The following is a 20,893-nucleotide window of genomic DNA, read 5'->3' as shown; positions in this document are numbered from 1 at the left end:
AATATATATATAATTATTGTTATATATATATATTTATATATAATATAAAAAAATTGTAAATACGTAAAAAAATAAAATAAAAAAATTATTAAAAATAAATAATTAAAAAATATATAGATGTGTGTTATTTCGTTCTAACTGTATTGTGATATTAATATATATATATTTATATCAAAATACACGTAGAACGAAATAATATATATATCTATATACATAAATATATACGTGTATATATCACTATATATATACCTATATATAAATAAAAATATTAAAACAAAATTATATATATATATATATATATATATATATATACGTATATATACACATATGTATATATATACATATATTAATTCTACACATATATTTATGTAATATTTTTACATAATTAGGTATCCTAATTAATTACAATTAGCGGGACCTGCCTGACAACCCATGCCGAAAGTATAGGGAATTTAATTTGCTAGCACTATATTTAACCCTATAACATTTCAAGACACCATAAAACCTGTGAATGGGGGGTACTGTTTTACTCGGGAGACTTCGCTGAACACAAATATTAGTGTTTCAAAACAGTAAAATGTATTCCAACGATGATATCGCCAGTAAAAGTGAAATTTTTTGCATTTTTCACACACACACACAGCACTTACACGGACGATATTATTGCTGCAATACTTTTTACTGTTTTGAAACACAAATATTTGTGTTCAGCGAAGTCTCCCGAGTACAACAGTACCCCTCATGTACAGGTTTTATGGTGTTTTCAAAAATTACAGTGTCAAATATAAGGCTTGTGTTTCATTTTTTTCACATTAAAATTTGCCAGATTGCTTACGTTGCCTTTGTGACCCTATGGTAGCCCAAGAATGAAAATTACCCCATATGATGGCATACCATTTGCAATAGTAGACAACCCAAGGTATTGCAAATGGGGTATGTCCAGTCTTTTTTAGTAGCCACTTAGTCACAAACACTGGCCCAAATTGGCGTTTTTTGCATTTTTCACACACAAACAAATACTAACGCTAACTTTGGCCAGTGTTTGTGACCAAATGGCTACTAAAAAAGACTGGACATACCCCATTTGCAATACCTTGGGTTGTCTACTATTGCAAATGGTGTGCCATCATAGGGGTAATTTTCATTCTTGGGCTACTATACAGTCTCAAAGGCAACGTAACCAATCTGGTGAATTTCAATTTCAAATGTAACATGCTATATTTGACCCTGTAACTTCCCAAAACACCATAAAACCTGTACATAGGGGGTACTGTTTTACACGTGAGACTTTGCTGAATACAAATATGTGTATTTTATTGCAGTAAAAGCAAACAGTATTATGACATTGACAGTTAAATTGTCATGTACTAAACAAATAACAAAATTTATTAAATGAAAGCCCTGTTTCCCCTGAATAAAATGATATATAATAAGGGGGGTGCATTTAATATGAAAGAGGTGAATTACGGTTGGGCAGACATATAGCGCAAATGCCAGGTTTTGTTTAATTTTCGTTTTGTTCACAACTTGTACATTTGGCTCAGTCCTTAAGAGGTTAAACCTATGCTCCAGTGCTGTTTGTATCCGACAAAAGAATCACATTTCTTTGCCAAAGTCCATTCTGTTACACTGAACGTTGGCAGCATTTGGGCTGGAGTGAGTGCCCAATCGCTAAGGCTTGCTATGCCGTCCCACGGCATTATAGCCCTCCTTTTGTAGGGAAGGGGTTAAAATAGAAAAATGCAGGTTATTTGACTAGCATTTCAAAATAGGGAATGCTACACAATTTGCCAAATCTTTATATTCACCCACTAGTTTTTTAAAAGGCAACAAATTTAAAACCAACTAAATTGTGTATATGTAAAGAATTCAAATTTGTTGAATATCCCTGGGGAAAAAAAAAACCTGCAGTCAAAGCTGATGCTTATATACTAGTTTAAAGGTTTTAGCTTTGCAATCCTATCTTTGAAATAGACGTTAAATCAATGTTACAAATAAGGATTATTTAAACCAATATCTGTAATTGGGAGGGATTATCTCCATAAAGGGTTACTCCAATCATAATACCCACTACAACCCCACTGTAGTGGTTATGGTGCCAGGTATACCCTGGCCTTGCTCTTCGGTAATGTGGCTAACAGTTTAGAAACAGTTTGCCCCAAAACCTGGGTCCTCTCCGGGCTCCAAGGCTCCCTAGTGGTCTGGTGACACTCTACAACTCCTGCAGAAGCTGCAGTTGTGGCCATTCATTGGCTGATAGTCTCAGCCAATAACAGTCATTAGCTGGCTGCTGACTCCTCAAAGACACTGCCAGAGTCAAGGGCAGGATCTCTGTATGTGCCGTGTTTAAAAGCGAAACGTGGCACATACAAACTCCATACAGACTGAAGTGATCATGCTGCTTGGAATAACCAAGCAGCATGATAACGGAAAACTGAATTGTACACTGCGTGCAGAATTATTAGGCAAATGAGTATTTTGACCACATCATCCTCTTTATGCATGTTGTCTTACTCCAAGCTGTATAGGCTCGAAAGCCTACTACCAATTAAGCATATTAGGTGATGTGCATCTCTGTAATGAGAAGGGGTGTGGTCTAATGACATCAACACCCTATATCAGGTGTGCATAATTATTAGGCAACCTCATTTCCTTTGGCAAAATGGGTCAAAAGAAGGACTTGACAGGCTCAGAAAAGTCAAAAATAGTGAGATATCTTGCAGAGGGATGCAGCACTCTTAAAATTGCAAAGCTTCTGAAGCGTGATCATCGAACAATCAAGCGTTTCATTCAAAATAGTCAACAGGGTCGCAAGAAGCGTGTGGCGAAACCAAGGCACAAAATAACTGCCCATGAACTGAGAAAAGTCAACCGTACAGCTGCCAAGATGCCACTTGCCACCAGTTTGGCCATATTTCAGAGCTGCAACATCACTGGAGTGCCCAAAAGCACAAGGTGTGCAATACTCAGAGACATGGCCAAGGTAAGAAAGGCTGAAAGACGACCACCACTGAACAAGACACACAAGCTGAAACGTCAAGACTGGGCCAAGAAATATCTCAAGACTGATTTTTCTAAGGTTTTATGGACTGATGAAATGAGAGTCTTGATGGGCCAGATGGATGGATTGGTAAAGGGCAGAGAGCTCCAGTCCGACTCAGACGCCAGCAAGGTGGAGGTGGAGTACTGGTTTGGGCTGGTATCATCAAAGATGAGCTTGTGGGGCCTTTTCGGGTTGAGGATGGAGTCAAGCTCAACTCCCAGTTTCTGGAAGACACCTTCTTCAAGCAGTGGTACAGGAAGAAGTCTGCATCCTTCAAGAAAAACATGATTTTCATGCAGGACAATGCTCCATCACACGCGTCCAAGTACTCCACAGCGTGGCTGGCAAGAAAGGGTATAAAAGAAGAAAATCTAATGACATGGCCTCCTTGTTCACCTGATCTGAACCCCATTGAGAACCTGCGGTCCATCATCAAATGTGAGATTTACAAGGAGGGAAAACAGTACACCTCTCTGAACAGTGTCTGGGAGGCTGTGGTTGCTGCTGCACGCAATGTTGATGGTGAACAGATCAAAACACTGACAGAATCCATGGATGGCAGGCTTTTGAGTGTCCTTGCAAAGAAAGGTGGCTTTATTGGTCACTGATTTGTTTTTGTTATGTTTGCGAATGTCAGAAATGTATATTTGTGAATGTTGAGATGTTATATTGGTTTCACTGGTAAAAATAAATAATTGAAATGGGTATATATTTGGTTTTTGTTAAGTTGCCTAATAATTATGCACAGTAATAGTCACCTGCACACACAGATATCTCCCTAAAATAGCTATAACTAAAAACAAACTAAAAACTACTTCCCAAAATATTCAGCTTTGATATTAATGAGTTTTTTGGGTTCATTGAGAACATGGTTGTTGTTCAATAATAAAATTAATCCTCAAAAATACAACTTGCCTAATAATTCTGCACTCCCTGTAAGTTGTGGCCACAAAAAAAAAAAAAAAAGCTGATTTAAGAAATTCTCTTAGTTATAGTAATAACTTGGCTACTTTAGCCTACATGTTGGAATATACTTTTCACGATTTTTTCAACCAATAGGATTGTTCTAGATATAACCGTGAATCCTCCAGCAAATATCTTCCATTACATGCAGACAGGCTCTGTGCCATACTTCTGTCAATTTTTTAGGAAGAATGGGATTGGCGTGTTTTGGATGGCTCAGATTAATGGGAGTGGATTTGAACAGAACTTGGATGAATTGAGACAGTGGCTTTTGTTAGAGGAAGGAGTATGTTGTCAGTGCCTGAAGACGTTACAGTATGTTTGTTTGACCTTGGTAATAATGTGTGCTGTATTTAAGGAGGCACTGTGAGCATGTGGGAGAAGCCATCCAGCTGCCTGATTAGTTCTTCTAGCTTGGTTTTAGGGATGCAACATTTTTGTAACAAGAAGATTAGAGTTGTGTCCTGTGAGAATAGTCAAGTAATTGGAATATGGAGTTTAAAGTCACATCTGAATAAAGGGCTTGTCAGCCTGGCGTGAATACACTCAGGGGTGACTGTTCATTGCTGTCCCTGGCTCCACGCAGGCCTCTCCATGGGTGAACCCACTCTGTACAGTTTGGCCCACTAGCATTGTAATTTATGTGGACTTGGTCTTGTGTGGCTTGGACAGGACCCTGGATATTGGGCTATCCCATCAAACCTGGGACTTGGGAGGAATATTCACTTATTTTCCGGGTTGATAACGGGTAGTGGTACAGTAAACTACAGAAAGATTTGTGTCTGCATAATTTGGTGAGAATTCCACAATGTATTTGAAGAGTGGAATACATTTAAAAGACTCTTTACTTAGATGTGGGGAAAGAAACATTATTAAGATTATTATTTGTTCAAACATGTAGAAAAACGAATGCTTTCTTCAGGGTATGTCCTTTTCTCCTTCTCTACTGGAGCATTATTTATTACGTTCAAAGTAGATTAAATACCTTTTCTTTAGCTTCTTTATGTTCTTTTTACGGACGTTTTCTAGCATACATTTTATTGTGCTTTATTTATTGGAAGGTTTTAGTAGTGTTAACAAAGGTTACTAATCATTGGGCATTACCTGTTTCTAAGTTATACTATGACCTTGTTAGAATACATTTTCTTGGAAACCCTCTACGTAGAGATTTCAGAAAAGAGAAAATAGAAAACCCATTTATCAGTATCCAGGAACACTCTTTCTGACTATTCATAGTCTGGGATTAAGGTTTGACACAATGGCAGGTAACTACCTAGTCAGATCCCATAATCCGGGAATTCGCTGTAAAAATCGACCGGTACTTTGCAAATGTTAAGGCAAAATAGCTACGTTTGGGAAAAGTGGAGCATTGAAAATCATTGTTAAGTTTAATGAAAGATCTCTGTTTAGTGATTAAGTTTCAGCATAAAAAAATAAATATATAATCTTTTTTTTTTTTTTTTTTTAACGGTCATGTTAACATGACATGAACAGTTGACAAGTGTTACAAGTGCTTTTCTAATTTTGAATGTCCATGGTACATGGTAATGAGCTAACAGGGTTAATAGAACTGCTAACAATAATATTGTATCGTCAATAGCATGACAGGCAAAACCTCTGTTTTGTTAGGGAAATTACAGGTACGTACTCGTATTCATATAAATTCATATCTGTATTCACACGCAATCAGTAACATTCATACACACACGCTTACGTTCATATACACATACGCACACACATTCATACACACATACATATTAATATTATCACACACACTTAATTTTTATTTAGGAATTATTACAGTGAGATCCACCCAGCTTGTTACTAAGCTTGTTGATCCTGGGCTATTACGATATTTGCATCCTATTTTTTTCCTTGCAAAACTTCTTGAATGCAAATATTTTTTCAAAATACAGAAAAAAAAGGGTTAATTCTTTGATTATCAAAATTGTGGGGAAAACTGACCTTCTCCTGTTAAGCTCAGTAGCTGTGTCTCCAGTTCCATTGGAAGGTTGCCATCCATGCAAATATGCTGAATAAACTTCTTCCATGTCTCACTGTGCGACTCTCTAAACTCTTGGAGAACTGCAGACACTTTTGCAAGGTTATCGGATTTCTGTTTGATGTGACTGATGTCGACATTGGGAAGGAAGAGCCTGGCTTCAGTGACCATCCAGTCGACATGATGGACAAAGTGATCTAAGAGCTGGGAAAAGAGGCTTTCTTCTTGCAGATCTAGGTCTTCCATGTTATCACTGTCAAATAAATATGTAGGAAGATGGTAAAGTCAACAAAAAACATTTTACATAAAATAAAAAACCAAGATCCATCCAGCATGAACAGAATCCTAATAGTTATCTAGTTAATACTGCAAATCTGATTGCCTATTTCCAAACCAATCTTACAACATGACACTGACTTAAAACCAGAAGCAGTCGCGTATCCCAATATCACGGCACGCAGGTCTAAAAACCTCAGTGATTTTTTTGGTACACAGTCATTTCGAGAGAAAAACACCTTCCAAGAATTGGCTCACTGCACCTGTGGGAATCTACAAATGTGGACATTGTAAGGCATGTCCATTTATAAACCAGTCCAAATTGATCAAGTGCACCAAAAGAATTTAAAATCAACCAGTTCATAAATTGCAGTACTACACGCGTCATATACGTCATCACATGCTCTTGCGGCATGCAATACATTGGAAGGACTACCAAGAACTTAGGAGACGCACTCTGCAACATGTGAACTCAGTAAAAAAATCTACATCTGAGCACTCCAGTGGCCAATCATATACGAAATGTCCATGATGGAAATCCTAATCACCTATCTTTTCAGGTCTTGGAAAGAGTCAATTTAAACTCCAGAAAAGGCAATTTCAATCTCATACTTCTTCGAAAAGAGTCCAGGTGGATTTATGAATTTAAAACTCTTGCCCCTGGCGGTCTTAACGAAGAATTTAATTTTACCCCGTTTATCCACTCACATTAGGGCTTCCTTATCTATACCCTGAGGCATTGACCCTTTCCCAAACCTTTTGAACTATTGGCAGTCCATCTTGCCTAAACTCCCTGGGACCTATAGCCAGTTGATGTTCTTAACCTGCCTTACACTTAGTTATGACCACCACCAGATATTCACACACCCTTTAAGATCTCTGGTCTAACTTTGATTCCATATTTATGAATTTTATCGGTCCATCACACTTTTCTTCATACCTGAATAGGGATAGCACTATATCCTCTGTATCCTCCCTACATATAGGGTCTATTGGCCCTCTTTTGCTTTGAGGTTTTTCCTTTTCCCCCTCAGGGCATTGGCATTTACTAATTTGTACCACGCCAATTCCTGCCAAAATGGAGCGATTTTTCATCCCTCCCCTCTAACCTCTCCTTAGTCATTGGTTCCTTCCTTACCAACAATCTCCTATTTACTATATAGTACATATGTTTTTTACTTCCCCCTTTTCGGTCCGATTTCACTTCAGTACGAAGTTCTTGTACCCCACGATTGGCATTAAAGGGGTTAATTGTCTCTCTTGCAATTCCATATTGCAGGGATATATGCATCATCATTACACGAGTCCGTACTAGTTTACAGTATTTAACCACCCTCAGAGTTGTTTTCTTTTATCAACATCTGATTGTCTTACATTAGCAATGTATTTATTATTTTTTATCATCATTGCTGGCCATCCCCCCTTTCTTTAGGATGCTTTAACTTCGGCTGATCGGACTTATTTGATAAATTCCTTTCATAATAGGCTTCAAACTATCTTTTACTGTCCGCTATTGCTGTTTAGGACTATTAACCACACACACAGATTCGGTCACAGTCACCCTGCACCGGTCTCTGTATTTACAGTTAAATAATCTTTCATCTCTCCTTGTCATTATCTCCTTTTAAGGCATTGGCAGTCTACTTAGTTCTAACTGTATTACTGATCTTGGCATATGTTTCCTTCACAGACCTTACAGGGTTAATGACGATATTCACCCAATTGGGTATCGTCATCACTGGCGATCAGTGATTGGCTGATCAGAATTAGCGGGCCTTTTTGAATTCCCCTATCAGCTTCACCCAGGACCTTTAAATAGCTGATACTTACCACACATCGGTTCCCCTCTGATGAGTTGTGGCGAAACGCGCGCGTCAGGGGCTATCGGAGATTCAGTGTAACAGCTCACTGTACGGTCTCTGGATCGATATTACCGCACTCTCACAAGAATCCCGTGCACCACTTCTGTTATTATTGGAGCAGACCTTTTTGTGGGGCTAGACTTAGGAAACTGGGGATTATTATCCACCCTAAATATATACCCTATCGTTATGGTTACCCCCTCTCTCTGTCTCTATTCTTTATAACAGACTTTGTGGTCTATTTTGAGCTATTCGGGCTCTACTATTTACGTGCATTCCTCGGTAACATTCCACTTTGTTATCTAGTAATAGTTACTATACTTAGTCTGCACTGCAACTTTGTTTTGTTGCAAGTGATCTGTACCAGAGGTATCCTGAAAACTTTTGAACAGGCACTCTGTGTTTTTTCATGCGTTCTATGTTTCTTTTTTTTTTTTTTCTTTTCTTGTAAATGTAGCAATTATATATTTTTTTATACTTGCACTTACTTCATAGACCCAGCGTCTACTACTATAACTTTGAACTTCATTCTAATTGAGATTTGACGTAGACCTGACGATATATATACTGCACTCCTTATCAGCAAATATCGTTTTTTCTTACATAGGTTACAGGGTGAGCACATGTTTCGTTAAATTATCTATTATGCATTCCCTGCATTATTGAATCTCACTCCAACTGAGTTTTGGAGTTCCTTGCCGGTATTCTGCATGTACAACCAGTAACCATTGTGTGGTTTTTTTCGAAATATACTGTTACAGTGTTGGTGCACGTGTATCTGCTACCCAGCCATCAAATCTACATCAGTACATTTAGTACTTTGTTTTTCTCTCTTGGCTTGTCTTACTTTTGTTATATTGTAATTGCTAATTGGCCATCAGACCTATACTAGTACATTTAGTACCTTATTTTTCTCCCTTTGTTTGTTTTATATATATTTGTTTGTGTTTTATATTTTTGTACTATTAAAAGTTAAATTTTAAAATTATCCCACTCTATTAAGGGCACTCTTAGCTTTTCTCCTCTTTCCTGTTACTACCTTGGTAGTTAATTGTGGGTTAACCCCATTTTTTGAGTGTTCTTCCCTTAGCTTCCACCTTCTTTTTTCTTCTATTTGCAAACCATATTCTTCAAAGTGTGAGCAATGGGATGCCCTACATCCTCTCCTGAATAACGTTTCCTATTAATTTTAGCCACTTGTCAGAGGATCTTGGGAGCTCCCTTCTTATGGCTGGAACGAGAATGTTGTAGACCCTTGAACATTTTATATTATGTGAAAACTGTCTTTATAGGCCAATATGGCTTGTGTGTCTTCAGTTGGCCAGCCCAGCAACACAATCAGTAGCCTTTATAGCATTTGTACAGTTTGCACGTCGTGTCAATATACGTTTTGTTCTAGAGGCAACATACGATGGGCCGTTGAGTGTAATACAAGTTCTAACTGAAGATCTGAAGGTGGCAGTAAGCTCAAACTTTCCCCATAGCTTTGACTGTAAGATGCACCTGTCGTATTTGTTTAATACCGTAGTAACATTTAGGTAGGGCTCCTTAAAATAGCTATTGTTAAGGAAGTGGTTTTAAAAAAAATATGTATTCACTATAGATCTAAGGTTTAATCAATGTAGTCAAGCGGGTTTTTGATTTGTTTTATTTCCGTGTGTATACTTGCTAGCTTTGGATAGCTATACACCAGATGTATCCTGCTCCTATTCTCAAAGACAACAGACCCATCAGTGGATTTTTTTTGGAATATAGGGCAAGTTTTGAATGCGATATGTATACATAGTTGGGTTGTTTCCATGCTTGTTACAATCTTTTAGAGACAAAACGGTCTTTGTTAAAATTGTTGTCATGCACCTGGTTGCCATGCTAGATGGTAAAAATTAACATCTGACTTAAAATTACATCTATTTCAGCTAGGTGAGAAGGAAATGCAAGTTAATAACCGCAAACTCTCATCATATTTATTCTATTATGTAGAATAAAACTATGCAACTATGTGCAATGTCAATTGGCAGTTACTACGGCCAGTAAGGTCTCGTCATGTATAAATAGGGAGAGGGGCGTACCTGGAGCATTTGGCACCCGGGGCGGATCCTATATTTGGCACCCCCCTACCCTTAAAAATGTAAAAAAAAATATGTTAAGTTTTTATTTTTATTTTTATGTATTTAGCACCAAGCACTGTTTGTGTATTTGAATGTAAGCATGTTTTTGTATGGAGTATGTGTGAGTGAATTTACGGGTGTGTTTGCACGTATTGGCATTTGAATGCAGGAGTGCATTTTTCTGTAGTGTGGTTTTTGAATATGGTGGTGTGCTTTTATGTAGGGTTGACATTTGGATGCAGGGTTGTATTTGTGTGTAGTGTAGGCGAAATGCTGAGATGTATGCACATATACATACATACATATACACACACTGGCACACATACACAGACACATAGGTACACACATGCAGTTACATAGAAACAGTCATACACAGACAAATACTGGCACATACAGATAGACACAGATACACACATATAGATAAAAACACATACAGACACAGAGAGAGACACCGCCACAGACACACATACAGATAGAGACACACACATACAGACACATTGATACAGACACACAAACAGGTACACAGACACACACTAACACATACAGATATACATATACCAACACACATACAGATACACAGGCATACATGTATAAGTGTGTGTCTGTGTGTTTGTATAGTGAATGCAGTGTGTGCTTGTATAGTGGATAATGGTGTGAGGGAAGGGGTGATGGTGGGGGGGTGAAGTGAGAGGGAGCTCAGGAGGGGGGGTGAGGATGAGAGGGATGGGTTGATTGTGAGAGGGTGATTGTGAGAGGGAGGAGGGTGATGGCGTGGGGTGGTGAAGTGAGAGGGAGCTCAGGGAGGGGGGTGAGGATGAGAGGGAGGGGTCATAGTGAGAGGGGGTGATTGTGAGAGGGAGGGGGGTGATTGTGAGAGGGAGGGGGGTGATTGTGAGAGGGAGGGGGGTGATTGTGAGAGGGAGGGTGATTGTGAGGGGGGGGTGATTGTGAGAGGGAGGGGGGGTGATGAGGAGGAGGGAGGGGGTGATTGTGAGAGGGAGGGGGGGTGATTGTGAGAGAGAGGGGGGGTGATTGTGAGAGGGAGGGGGGGGTGATTGTGAGAGGGAGGGTGGGTGATGAGGAGGAGGGGGGTGATGAGGAGGAGGAGGGGGTGATTGTGTGGGGGTGAAGTGAGAGGGAGCTCAGGGAGGGGGGTGAGGATGAGAGGGAGGGGGTCATAGTGAGAGGGTGGGGAGGGGGAGGGGGTGGGTGATTGTGAGAGGGAGGGGGTGATGAGGAGAGGGGGTGATTGTGAGATGGGGGTGGGGGGATGAGGAGAGGGGGGGTGATTGTGAGAGGTTGGGTGATGGTGTGGGGGTGAAGAGAGAGGGAGCTCAGGGAGGGGGGGAGGATGACAGGGAGGGGGTCATTGTGAGAGGGAGGGGGTGATTGTGAGAGGGAGAGGGGGTGATGGGGAGGGGGGGGGTAATGTGAGAGGGAGCTCAGGAAGGGGGGGTGAGGATGAGAGAGAGGGGGTGGTTGTGAGAGAGAGGGGGATGATGAGGAGAGGGGGATGATGAGGAGAGGGGGGGTGATTGTGAGAGAGAGGGGGTGATTGTGAGAGAGAGGGGGATGATGAGGAGAGGGGGATGATGAGGAGAGGGGGGGTGATTGTGAGAGGGAGGGGGGTGATTGTGAGAGGGAGGGGGGATGGGTGATGGTGTGGGCGGGTGAAGTGAGAGGGAGCTCAGGGAGGGGGGTGAGGATGAGAGGGAGGGGGTCATAGTGAGAGGGGTCTGATTGTGAGAGGGAGGGGGGGTGATTGATTGTGAGAGGGAGGGGGGATGGGTGATGGTGTGGGCGGGTGAAGTGAGAGGGAGCTCAGGGAGGGGGGTGAGGATGAGAGGGAGGGGGTCATAGAGGGAGGGGGGGTGATTGTGAGAGGGAGGGGGTGTGATTGTGAGAAGGAGGGGGGTGGTGAGAGGGAGGAGGGTGATTGTGATTGGGTGGAGGGGTGATGAGAGGGAGGAGGGGTGATTGTGAGAGGGAGGGGGGATGGGTGATGGTGTGGGCGGGTGAAGTGAGAGGGAGCTCAGGGAGGGGGGGTGAGGATGAGAGGGAGGGGGTCATAGTGAGAGGGGGGTGATTGTGAGAGGGAGGGGGTGATTGGGAGGGGGGTGATGAGAGGGAGGCGGGGTGATGAGAGGGAGGAGGGGTGATGGTGTGGGCGGGTGAAGTGAGAGGGAGCTCAGGGAAGGGGGTGAGGATGAGAGGGAGGGGGTCATAGTGAGAGGGGGTGATTGTGAGAGGGAGGGGGGTGATTGTGAGAGGGAGGGGGGTGATTGTGAGAGGGGGGGGTGATTGTGAGAGGGGGGGTGATTGTGAGAGCGGGGTGATGGTGTGGGGGGGTGAAGTGAGAGGGAGCTCAGGAAGGGGGGGTGAGGATGAGAGAGAGGGGGTGATTGTGAGAGGGAGGGGGTGATTGTGAGTGGGAGGGGGGTGATGGTGTGGGGGGTTGAAGTGAGATGGAGCTCAGGGAGGGGGGTGATTGTGAGAGGGAGGGGGGTAATTGTGAGAGGGAGGGGGGTGATGAGGAGAGGGGGGTGTTGTGAGAGGGGGGTGATGAGGGGGGGTGATGGTGTGGGGGTAAAGTGAGAGGGAGCTCAGGAAGGGGGGTGAGGATGAGAGAGGGGGTGATTGTGAGAGGGAGGGGGGTGATTGTGAGAGGGGGGGTGATTGTGAGAGGGAGGGGGGTGATGAGGAGAGCGGGGTGATTGTGAGAGGGGGGGTGAGGAGAGGGAGGGTGGGTGATTGTGAGAGGGAGGGGGATGGTTGATGGTGTGGGAGTGAAGAGAGAGGGAGCTCAGGGAAGGGGGTGAGGATGAGAGAGAGGGGGTCATAGTGAGAAGGGGGTGATTGTGAGAGGGAGGGGGGTGATGGGAAGGGGGGGTAAGGGAGAGGGAGCTCAGGAAGGGGGGGTGATTGTGAGAGGGAGGGGGTGATGAGGGGGGGTGATTGTGAGAGGGAGGGGGGATGGGTGATGGTGTGGGCGGGTGAAGTGAGAGGGAGCTCAGGGGGGTGAGGATGAGAGGGAGGGGGTCATAGTGAGAGGGGGTGATTGTGAGGGGGGGTGATTGTGAGAGGGAGGAGGGGTGATTGTTAGAGGAAGGGGATGGCTGATGATGTGGGCGTGTGAAGTGAGAGGGAGCTCAGGGAGGGGGGTGAGGATGAGAGGGAGGGGGTCATAGTGAGAGGGGGTGATTGTGAGAGGGAGAGGGGGTGATTGTGAGAGGGAGGGGGGGTGATTGTGAGAGGGAGGGGGGGTGATTGTGAGAGGGAGGGAGGGGGGTGATTGTGAGAGGGAGGGAGGGGGGTGATGGTGTGGGGGGGTGAAGTGAGAGGGAGCTCAGGAAGGGGGGTGAGGATGAGAGGCAGGGGGTGATTGTGAGAGGGAGGGGGGTGATTGTGAGAGGGAGGGGGGTGATGAGGAGAGGGGGGTGATGAGGAGAGGGGGGTGTTGTGAGAGGGGGTGATGGGGGGGTGATTGGGAGAGGGGGGTGAGGGTGTGGGGGGTGAAGTGAGAGGGAGGGGGTTATGGTGTGGGGGGGTGAAGTGAGAGGGAGCTCAGGAAGGGGGGGTGAGGATGAGAGGGAGGGGGGTGATTGTGAGAGGGAGGGGGTGATTGTGAGAGGGAGGGGGGTGATGAGGAGGGGGGGTGAAGTGAGAGGGAGCTCAGGAAGGGGGGGTGATTGTGAGAGGGAGGGGGTGAGGAGAGGGAGGGGGTGAGGAGAGGGGGGGTGATGAGGAGAGGGGGGGTGATGAGGATAGGGGGGTGATTGTGAGAGGGGGGGTGACTAAAAAATTACCTTAAATCCCTGGTGGTCCGGTGGCCCTCATTTCCGGTCTGCAGCTCCGCAGAGCTGCAGACCATGGATCTCGCGAGACCCAATCAGAGCGTTGCCATGGTAACCCGCGGCAACGCTCTGATTGGGCAGTGCTCGCGAGACACATGGTCTGCAGTCTGCCCCGGGCACCCCCCAAGTGAGTGGCACCCAGGGCAGACTGCCCCCCCGCCCACCCCTTAGTACGCCACTGAATAGGGGCATTAATTCTCGGGATGAAAATAACATTTTGCTTCATTATAAATTGCAAGACCACACCTTGAATATGCTGTGCAATTTTGGGCACCTGTTCTAAAGAAGGATATTATGACACTAGAAAAGGTGCAGAGGTAAGCTACAAACTTAATATAAGGAATGGGACGTTTTAGTTATGAAGAAAGGTTAACAAATTTAAACCTCTTTAGTATAGAAAAACAGCGTCTTGGAGGGGATATGATGACATTATACAAATATATTCGGGGCCAATACAAACCTTTCTCTGGAATAAACAGGATTATAAATAGGACACAAGGTCACTCATTTAGACTGGAAGAAAGGAGATTTAGTCTAAGGCAGGTTTTCTTACAGTAAGAACAATAAGGATGTGGAATTGTCTGCCTGAAGAGGTGGTATTATGAGAGCCTGTACAGATGTTAAAACAGCAATTGGATGAATAATTGCAAAAGCCTAATATTCAGGGATATAATATTTAATGGTTTAATAGCTTCTTGATCCAAGGAGTTATCTGATGCTATTCCGGGGTCAATATGGAATGTTTCCTAGTTTGTAGCAAAGTTGGAAGCAACTCAAATGTGTATTTTTTTTTTTTGCCTTATTTTGGATCAGCAGCAAAAACAGATGAGTGAGAAAGGCTGAACTTGATAGGCGCATGTCTCTTTTCAGCCTACGTAACTATGTGTGGGTACATTTAAGCACTAAAGCCTATCTGTGAGCATAATGTATGTATTTATATAAATGTATAAATGCCGGTGAAATTTGGTAACTTGTTCCGGTGATCTTGATGTATTTTTAGTTTGCAAAATAGTAAACACTAACTGGTGGTCAGTATTAGTGGATGTGGTATGCAGGTCTTAAACAAAAGTGTTGACCATAAAAACCATATTTTAGCTGCAAAAGTTTATAGAATGTGTATATAATGCTTTACAACTGCTTTTAACTGCCAAGCATAGAAACAAGCCATATATATATATATATATATATATATTCATTGATAGCTGATCTGCAAAATGTAGAATAAAATAGCAAGACTGGAAAGAATCACCAACTGGACAGATCTGTTTTTGCCTAAATGTAGACACTTTGTTGTCAAGTCACCAAACCACCTTTGTGTACAAACAGTTATGGTTCATCATTAACTTTGCTTCCTACATCTGGTTTGGACATTTCTTGTGGTAGAATGCAGAAAGAAAACATGTTTTCAAAGAGGAGCATACTAATTTCAGCCTGTGCTTGGTACCACAGGTTACGTTGGCACCTCTTTACCTCTCTCTTGCCAGGTGATCGTATTTCCCCTCCCTCATTACCACTTATTCTAATGACCCCAAGCAGCTTTTCTACACCCATAAATCCTTACTCCACTCTGCTGCAACCCACCCTCACACTAACCTCACAGTCATAGGGTTTGAAGGTTGTTTTATTGGCAAGATTAAGCATATCGGGAACAACATTTAATTTCTTCTCTCCTACCTCCCACAACTCAACTTCCCCTTTTTTTCTTTACTCAAAATTCCATCTCTTGCTGAAGCTTCTACACTTCTTCATCCTCTCACTCTCTTCTGGTGTCCTCTCCATTTTATTGTAACCGACAATCGTATCATAACTTAAAAAAATCAATCTCTACACCCTACTTTCTCTTCTAACAACATTCTATATGTAATTTGTATATTTGAATTCTCCTCAACCTCTTAGCTGCTGACTGTTTAAACATTCACAACGTCTTTAAACATTTAGCAAGTTGCCTTTTTTCGGACACTGTACTTTCTTGGTTCTCTTACCTACCTCTCCATAAGCTCATTTAGTGTCACGTGTTCTGTTAGAATCCCACAGAGCTCCATTCTTTACCTCCTTTTGTTTTCTTTTCATACTGATTATTTTAGTAACCCGGTTAGTGTCTTCGGAATCCACTACCAATTATATCCTTACGACAATGTGTCCCTTCTCTTCTGAGCTCTCTCCTGCCCTTCTATAAACTAATTGCCTTTCTTCTATCTCCTCTTCCAAGAACTCAGTCTTTCCAAAACTAAACTTCTTGGCTTTCCTCCTTCAAACACTCTATCTCTGTTGTCTATTTCCTGAAAGCCAATGGACCCCCAATTACTTCAAACCTACAAGCTTGTTGCCTTCTTAGTGTTTCTGATCTCAACTTTTCTCTCCACATTCAGTCTGGCTCCTACACATATATGGATTCCACCTTAAAATCATTTCTAGTATTCACCTCTATGTAATGCCACATACATGTAAGACACTTGTTCACACACTTATCATACATGCCTTGCCTATTGAACTATATCTCTTGTGAATGCTGCCATCTGGCTTATCTTCCTTACTACTCCTGTCCCACCACCCATTTGCCGGGACTTGCTCTGGCTTCCCATATCCTAGTGACCATCTCTTGTTTTCTGCTCATTCGTAAATTGCTCATCTTTGCCTATGAGATTTATCGAGGGCTGACTGATTCTAATGGCATGCCCTACCTCGGACATTCTTATAGTTTCTGATTAAGAAGTCTTAGAACTCTTCTTTTCAGCAAAGCAAACCATCTTCTGGAGCAATTGTGTCTTTGTTCCTCCGCTCATCACATTTGCTTGAACTTTTTCCTTCACTCTGCATTTCTCCTACGGACCACTTTCTTTAGGTTTACTAGACACACCATCTTATCTATCTAGCCTAGCTCCCATTTAACACAACAATCTTCTTTCTCTGTTCTTTTATCCCACTTCCTCCAAGATTGCAAGCTAATTTTTAGCAGGGATTTATTTACCTCTTGCTTCTGTCCAACGCATTTTGTCAGTCAGCAATTTGGTGCAAGGTATCCCTCCTGTAAAGCTGTAATTATAAATGTGCTATATCTCCTGCTCTTGTCCACCAGCCATAGCCATGGCCAGTTCCTTTAAATCAGGGGTGCCCAAAGGTAGATCCCCAGATGTTGTATGAGTACAACTCCCATGATGCTTTGCATGCCTTTAGATTAACAAAGGATCATGGAAGTTGAAGTTTTAAAACATGTGGCCTCTCTGCTTTAAATGGACAAAATGAGGCACTATAACTACTACTGCTAATTGCAGTGGTTTTGATTTAAAAAAAAAAAAAAAAGCCTTTGTGTATTACCTTCGATTTTTGTCAAACTATTCAAAATAATTTGCATAAAAATGGTGACAGTGTCCAAAAGTTTGCTGCACCATAATGACTACTGTAAGCTGTAGTGGTTATGGGAATTAGAGTGCCCTATTTATAATAACTGTTTAATACTTTATTTTTCATCATTTTTTAAATTTCTCATTAAATGTATATACAACGTGAGAAAGAAACAGGGATATGTTTGATCCTATTCTATGAAATATAGCAAAAAGACGCTTTCTGCACACCGTGCGTTTTGCTTATTACCGCTTTCACATTCTTGGCCCTCTAGCCTTCAGAAATACAAACCATGATTAATAATCCGTAAAAATAAATCAAAACGCAGTTATGAGATGCGGCTCTATTTCCCTACAAACTTCTCTCTGAAGTCTTAGTAAATCTCACCATTACCTGCTAATCTCACCCTCAGTGGCAATGTCACCATCGCGGGTCTTTGGGAACTCTGCAAAGTCCCCGGATGGTGACAGTGCTGCTTTAAAAATTGCCTTTTATTTTCTTGGATAGTTCCGTTTTGATATATTGAAGCTGATCTGCGTAGAATGCCGTTCTGATATATGTGAAGAGTACACAGTGCAAATAAATGGCCGATGTTAAACCTCAGCATTGTAGCGCACTACATTAAGAGAAATTGTTCCATTCTATTAAGGGCAGCTTGCAAAATAATTTTAAATATTTGTACGCCTTTTTTATTATTTTTTTTTGCACGATTGGTCTAATTATTTTTACTTCTGACATTATTCATTTTAAACATTTGTGCAGACTGTTTTTGTTTGCACGCTAGAAACATTCTATGCAAAAAGATCTATGTTGATATTACAAATAGCAAACATCGCGGCCATTAAGAGAATACAAATAACTGTTATGCATTTACATATATTAAGAATGCTTTTTTTTTTTTTATTAATTTTTTTTTTTTTTTTTGCACACTAAAATATATCCATTTTTTATATTGTCCAAAATTATTCTGTGGTTTTGTTCGCAATGATCATCTCCCCTACTTTCTCTTTTCATCACAAAGTATATAGCTTTCTAGCTTGATGCAGACTAACCACATGCATTACCTTGTCATACTGCGCTACTACACGTGTTTGAGATGTAAAGTATTGTCACAGTATCCAATTCACTAGATTACAATTTATAACATATAAGGGTTAAGAAGAAGACTTTACTTACAGTTCAAGGGCACGTTTTTTCTGCATTGAAGGAGCATATCTGTCTTAAGGCTTTTATTCGAAATTTTCTAAAACAGAAAGCAAATGTTTAAAGGAAATCCCCTTTTAAAGAGGCGTGATCATGCACTTTGCACCGGCCCTCTCCTTTATTTTGAATTTAAAGACCTCGTGATATTTTCAATTCTAATAATTTAAAGTTGCCGTTTTGTTACAAGCATCGACACGAAGTTTCAAGCTCACAAATACCAAACAATTTTGCAGTTGATAATTTTATGTAATAAATCATCAAGACGTAACCTCTACTTTCAGTTTCACTTTTTAACTTTGTGTTTTCACGTCTTCACACGAATCACGTTAGAATTATCCACAAGGGATGAAAGCAAATGTAACGTACCGTACTCACTGTTTGTGTATTGCTGTACAGAGCCCTTTGGTAGAAAGTACACATTCATTACAGAAATATTTCAACACAACATAGCGTTACAGAAACTCTTTCAAGGTGACCATATCAAAGTTTTGCTGGCAACATTAGTGTAAAATAAATACTATTACCAGGGTTTTGAATATACTGAAAACAGACAGGCATTGCTGGGCTGGTACATGGAGATATTATTATTAAAAAAAAAAAGAAAAGAAAAAAAGCAGAACAAAGAAAAATAACATCTTGTAAAGCACCACAGCACTGAGAATAACATTGTGAAGAGCCACTGTTTTTGGCACTGTCGCTTGATGATGATAATTGAGAAGTAGTGTGTTCTACACGGCAGTTCTAAACGGTTTAAACAATGAACATGAACATTCTTTTGTAGGTAATCACTCTACTGTTTTACGATGGCTACTAGAGGTGCTTCCTGGGGCAGTGCTGCACACTGTGCAACACTGTCATTCAGTGTCTCCACCCTCTGCATGGAGACACTGAACTTTCCTCATAGAGATGCATTGAATCAATGAGGAGATGATGATTGGCCAGGGCGGTGTTTGGCTTTTGCTGGCTCTGCCCCTGATCTGCCCATTCAGGTAATCCAATGTGTAAGCATTGTGATTGGCTCAGAACAACACTTCTGATGATGTCAGCCAAGCAGGCAGATCAGATCAGAGCCAGCACCAGCAGACTGGAGTAAAGGTATGATTTTACTATATTTAGGGGGACAAGGGTAGGACTGGAGGGTAGACTGTGTTTTTAACAATTTAAAGGTCACCATTATAACTATAAAGGAACTACATATGAACAACTTGGGATACAAATTACTGAGATGACGCTGGCTTCTAAAAATGAAGCATAACAACATATATAAAAACGTTCTCCATGTGACCCTGCAGCAACGGGCCGTCAAAATGGGGGAAAAAACAAAAAGAGAAAACAAAATACGTCTAAATGCAGCCGAAGTGAATAAAACATAAAAATCATACAACCCGAATAAAAATCTGATCAGGGAACAAATTAAATCAATAAATATCTGGAAAGGAAAGGAAAAAATATCTGAGAGGGAGATATGCCTGTATTTCGATCCATTTAAAGAGTTCTCTACCACCCCCATCTATCCCTCAGTGCTGAAAATACGTTTCTAGATATTTATTGATTTAATTTGTTCCCTGATTATATTTCTATTCGGGTTGTATGAATTTTATGTTATATTTACTTTGGTGGCATTTAGATGTATTTTGTTTTCCCTTTTTGGTTTTTCTGTATTGTTGTTGAGTGTTTTAAGGGAACACTTTTTTTTATTTTTTTTTTAATTCTTTATTTTGGTTGTGCACTGATTGAACAAACAGCCGGCATGTGCCACAACAGCGACATCCGGTAGAGTAGGTAAACATTGGTATAACATGTTTTGGCATTAGATAGACAGGCACATTTTTTATATTATTTGAAAACAGTAGTTCAGGATCACGTTTGATATTAACTATGGTAATATATTACACATGTCATGGAGAAAGCTAGATGAGTATATTGCTGATAAACGATAGGTACTGATTGTAGACATGTTTTGATGAGGAATACAGTAGAATATACTAGAAGAATATTGTTAAGACCTGCAGGGGTGATGGTGCTGCGGTCCCTTGTTCCTTTTCCAGCTGCTGAGTATAAGTGATTATAGCTCCAGCAGGGGGTAGAGATGAATACAGCTTCCCGACAATCCTTCCCAGTAGTTAGAATATTCCTTCCCCAAACATGAGCCAAGACTTCATGAAGGGTGTAACAGAACTAAAGCTTTATTGAAACAGGCTGGCTTTTATGGGGGATCCTCATGCAAGAGGACCTCCCAA

General features: G+C 41.5%; 1 protein-coding gene and 1 long non-coding RNA gene across 3 annotated transcripts in view; one reads left to right on the top strand and one right to left on the bottom strand.

Moving 5' to 3' along the window:
* Positions 1-18,712, bottom strand: part of NLRC5 (NLR family CARD domain containing 5) — a 140,481-nt gene extending 121,769 nt beyond the window's left edge. For both annotated transcript variants that reach the window (XM_063437813.1, XM_063437814.1), the window contains exons 1-2: positions 18,627-18,712; positions 5,972-6,261 (exon numbers count right to left, since the gene is read on the bottom strand). In XM_063437813.1, coding sequence (XP_063293883.1) covers positions 5,972-6,261; positions 18,627-18,652 — 316 coding nt within the window. In that variant the 5' untranslated portion in view covers positions 18,653-18,712. The remainder of the gene's footprint in view (positions 1-5,971; positions 6,262-18,626) is intronic.
* LOC134578777 (uncharacterized) overlaps positions 1-20,893 on the top strand; it is a 495,152-nt gene that overhangs the window by 244,843 nt on the left and 229,416 nt on the right. The gene's annotated exons all lie outside the window — the stretch shown is intronic.

This window comes from Pelobates fuscus, chromosome 12, assembly GCF_036172605.1.
Source record: "Pelobates fuscus isolate aPelFus1 chromosome 12, aPelFus1.pri, whole genome shotgun sequence".
NCBI lineage: Eukaryota > Metazoa > Chordata > Amphibia > Anura > Pelobatidae > Pelobates > Pelobates fuscus.
The sequence above is the reverse complement of the archived record's forward strand: the minus strand, read 5'-3'. Positions and strand labels throughout refer to the sequence as shown.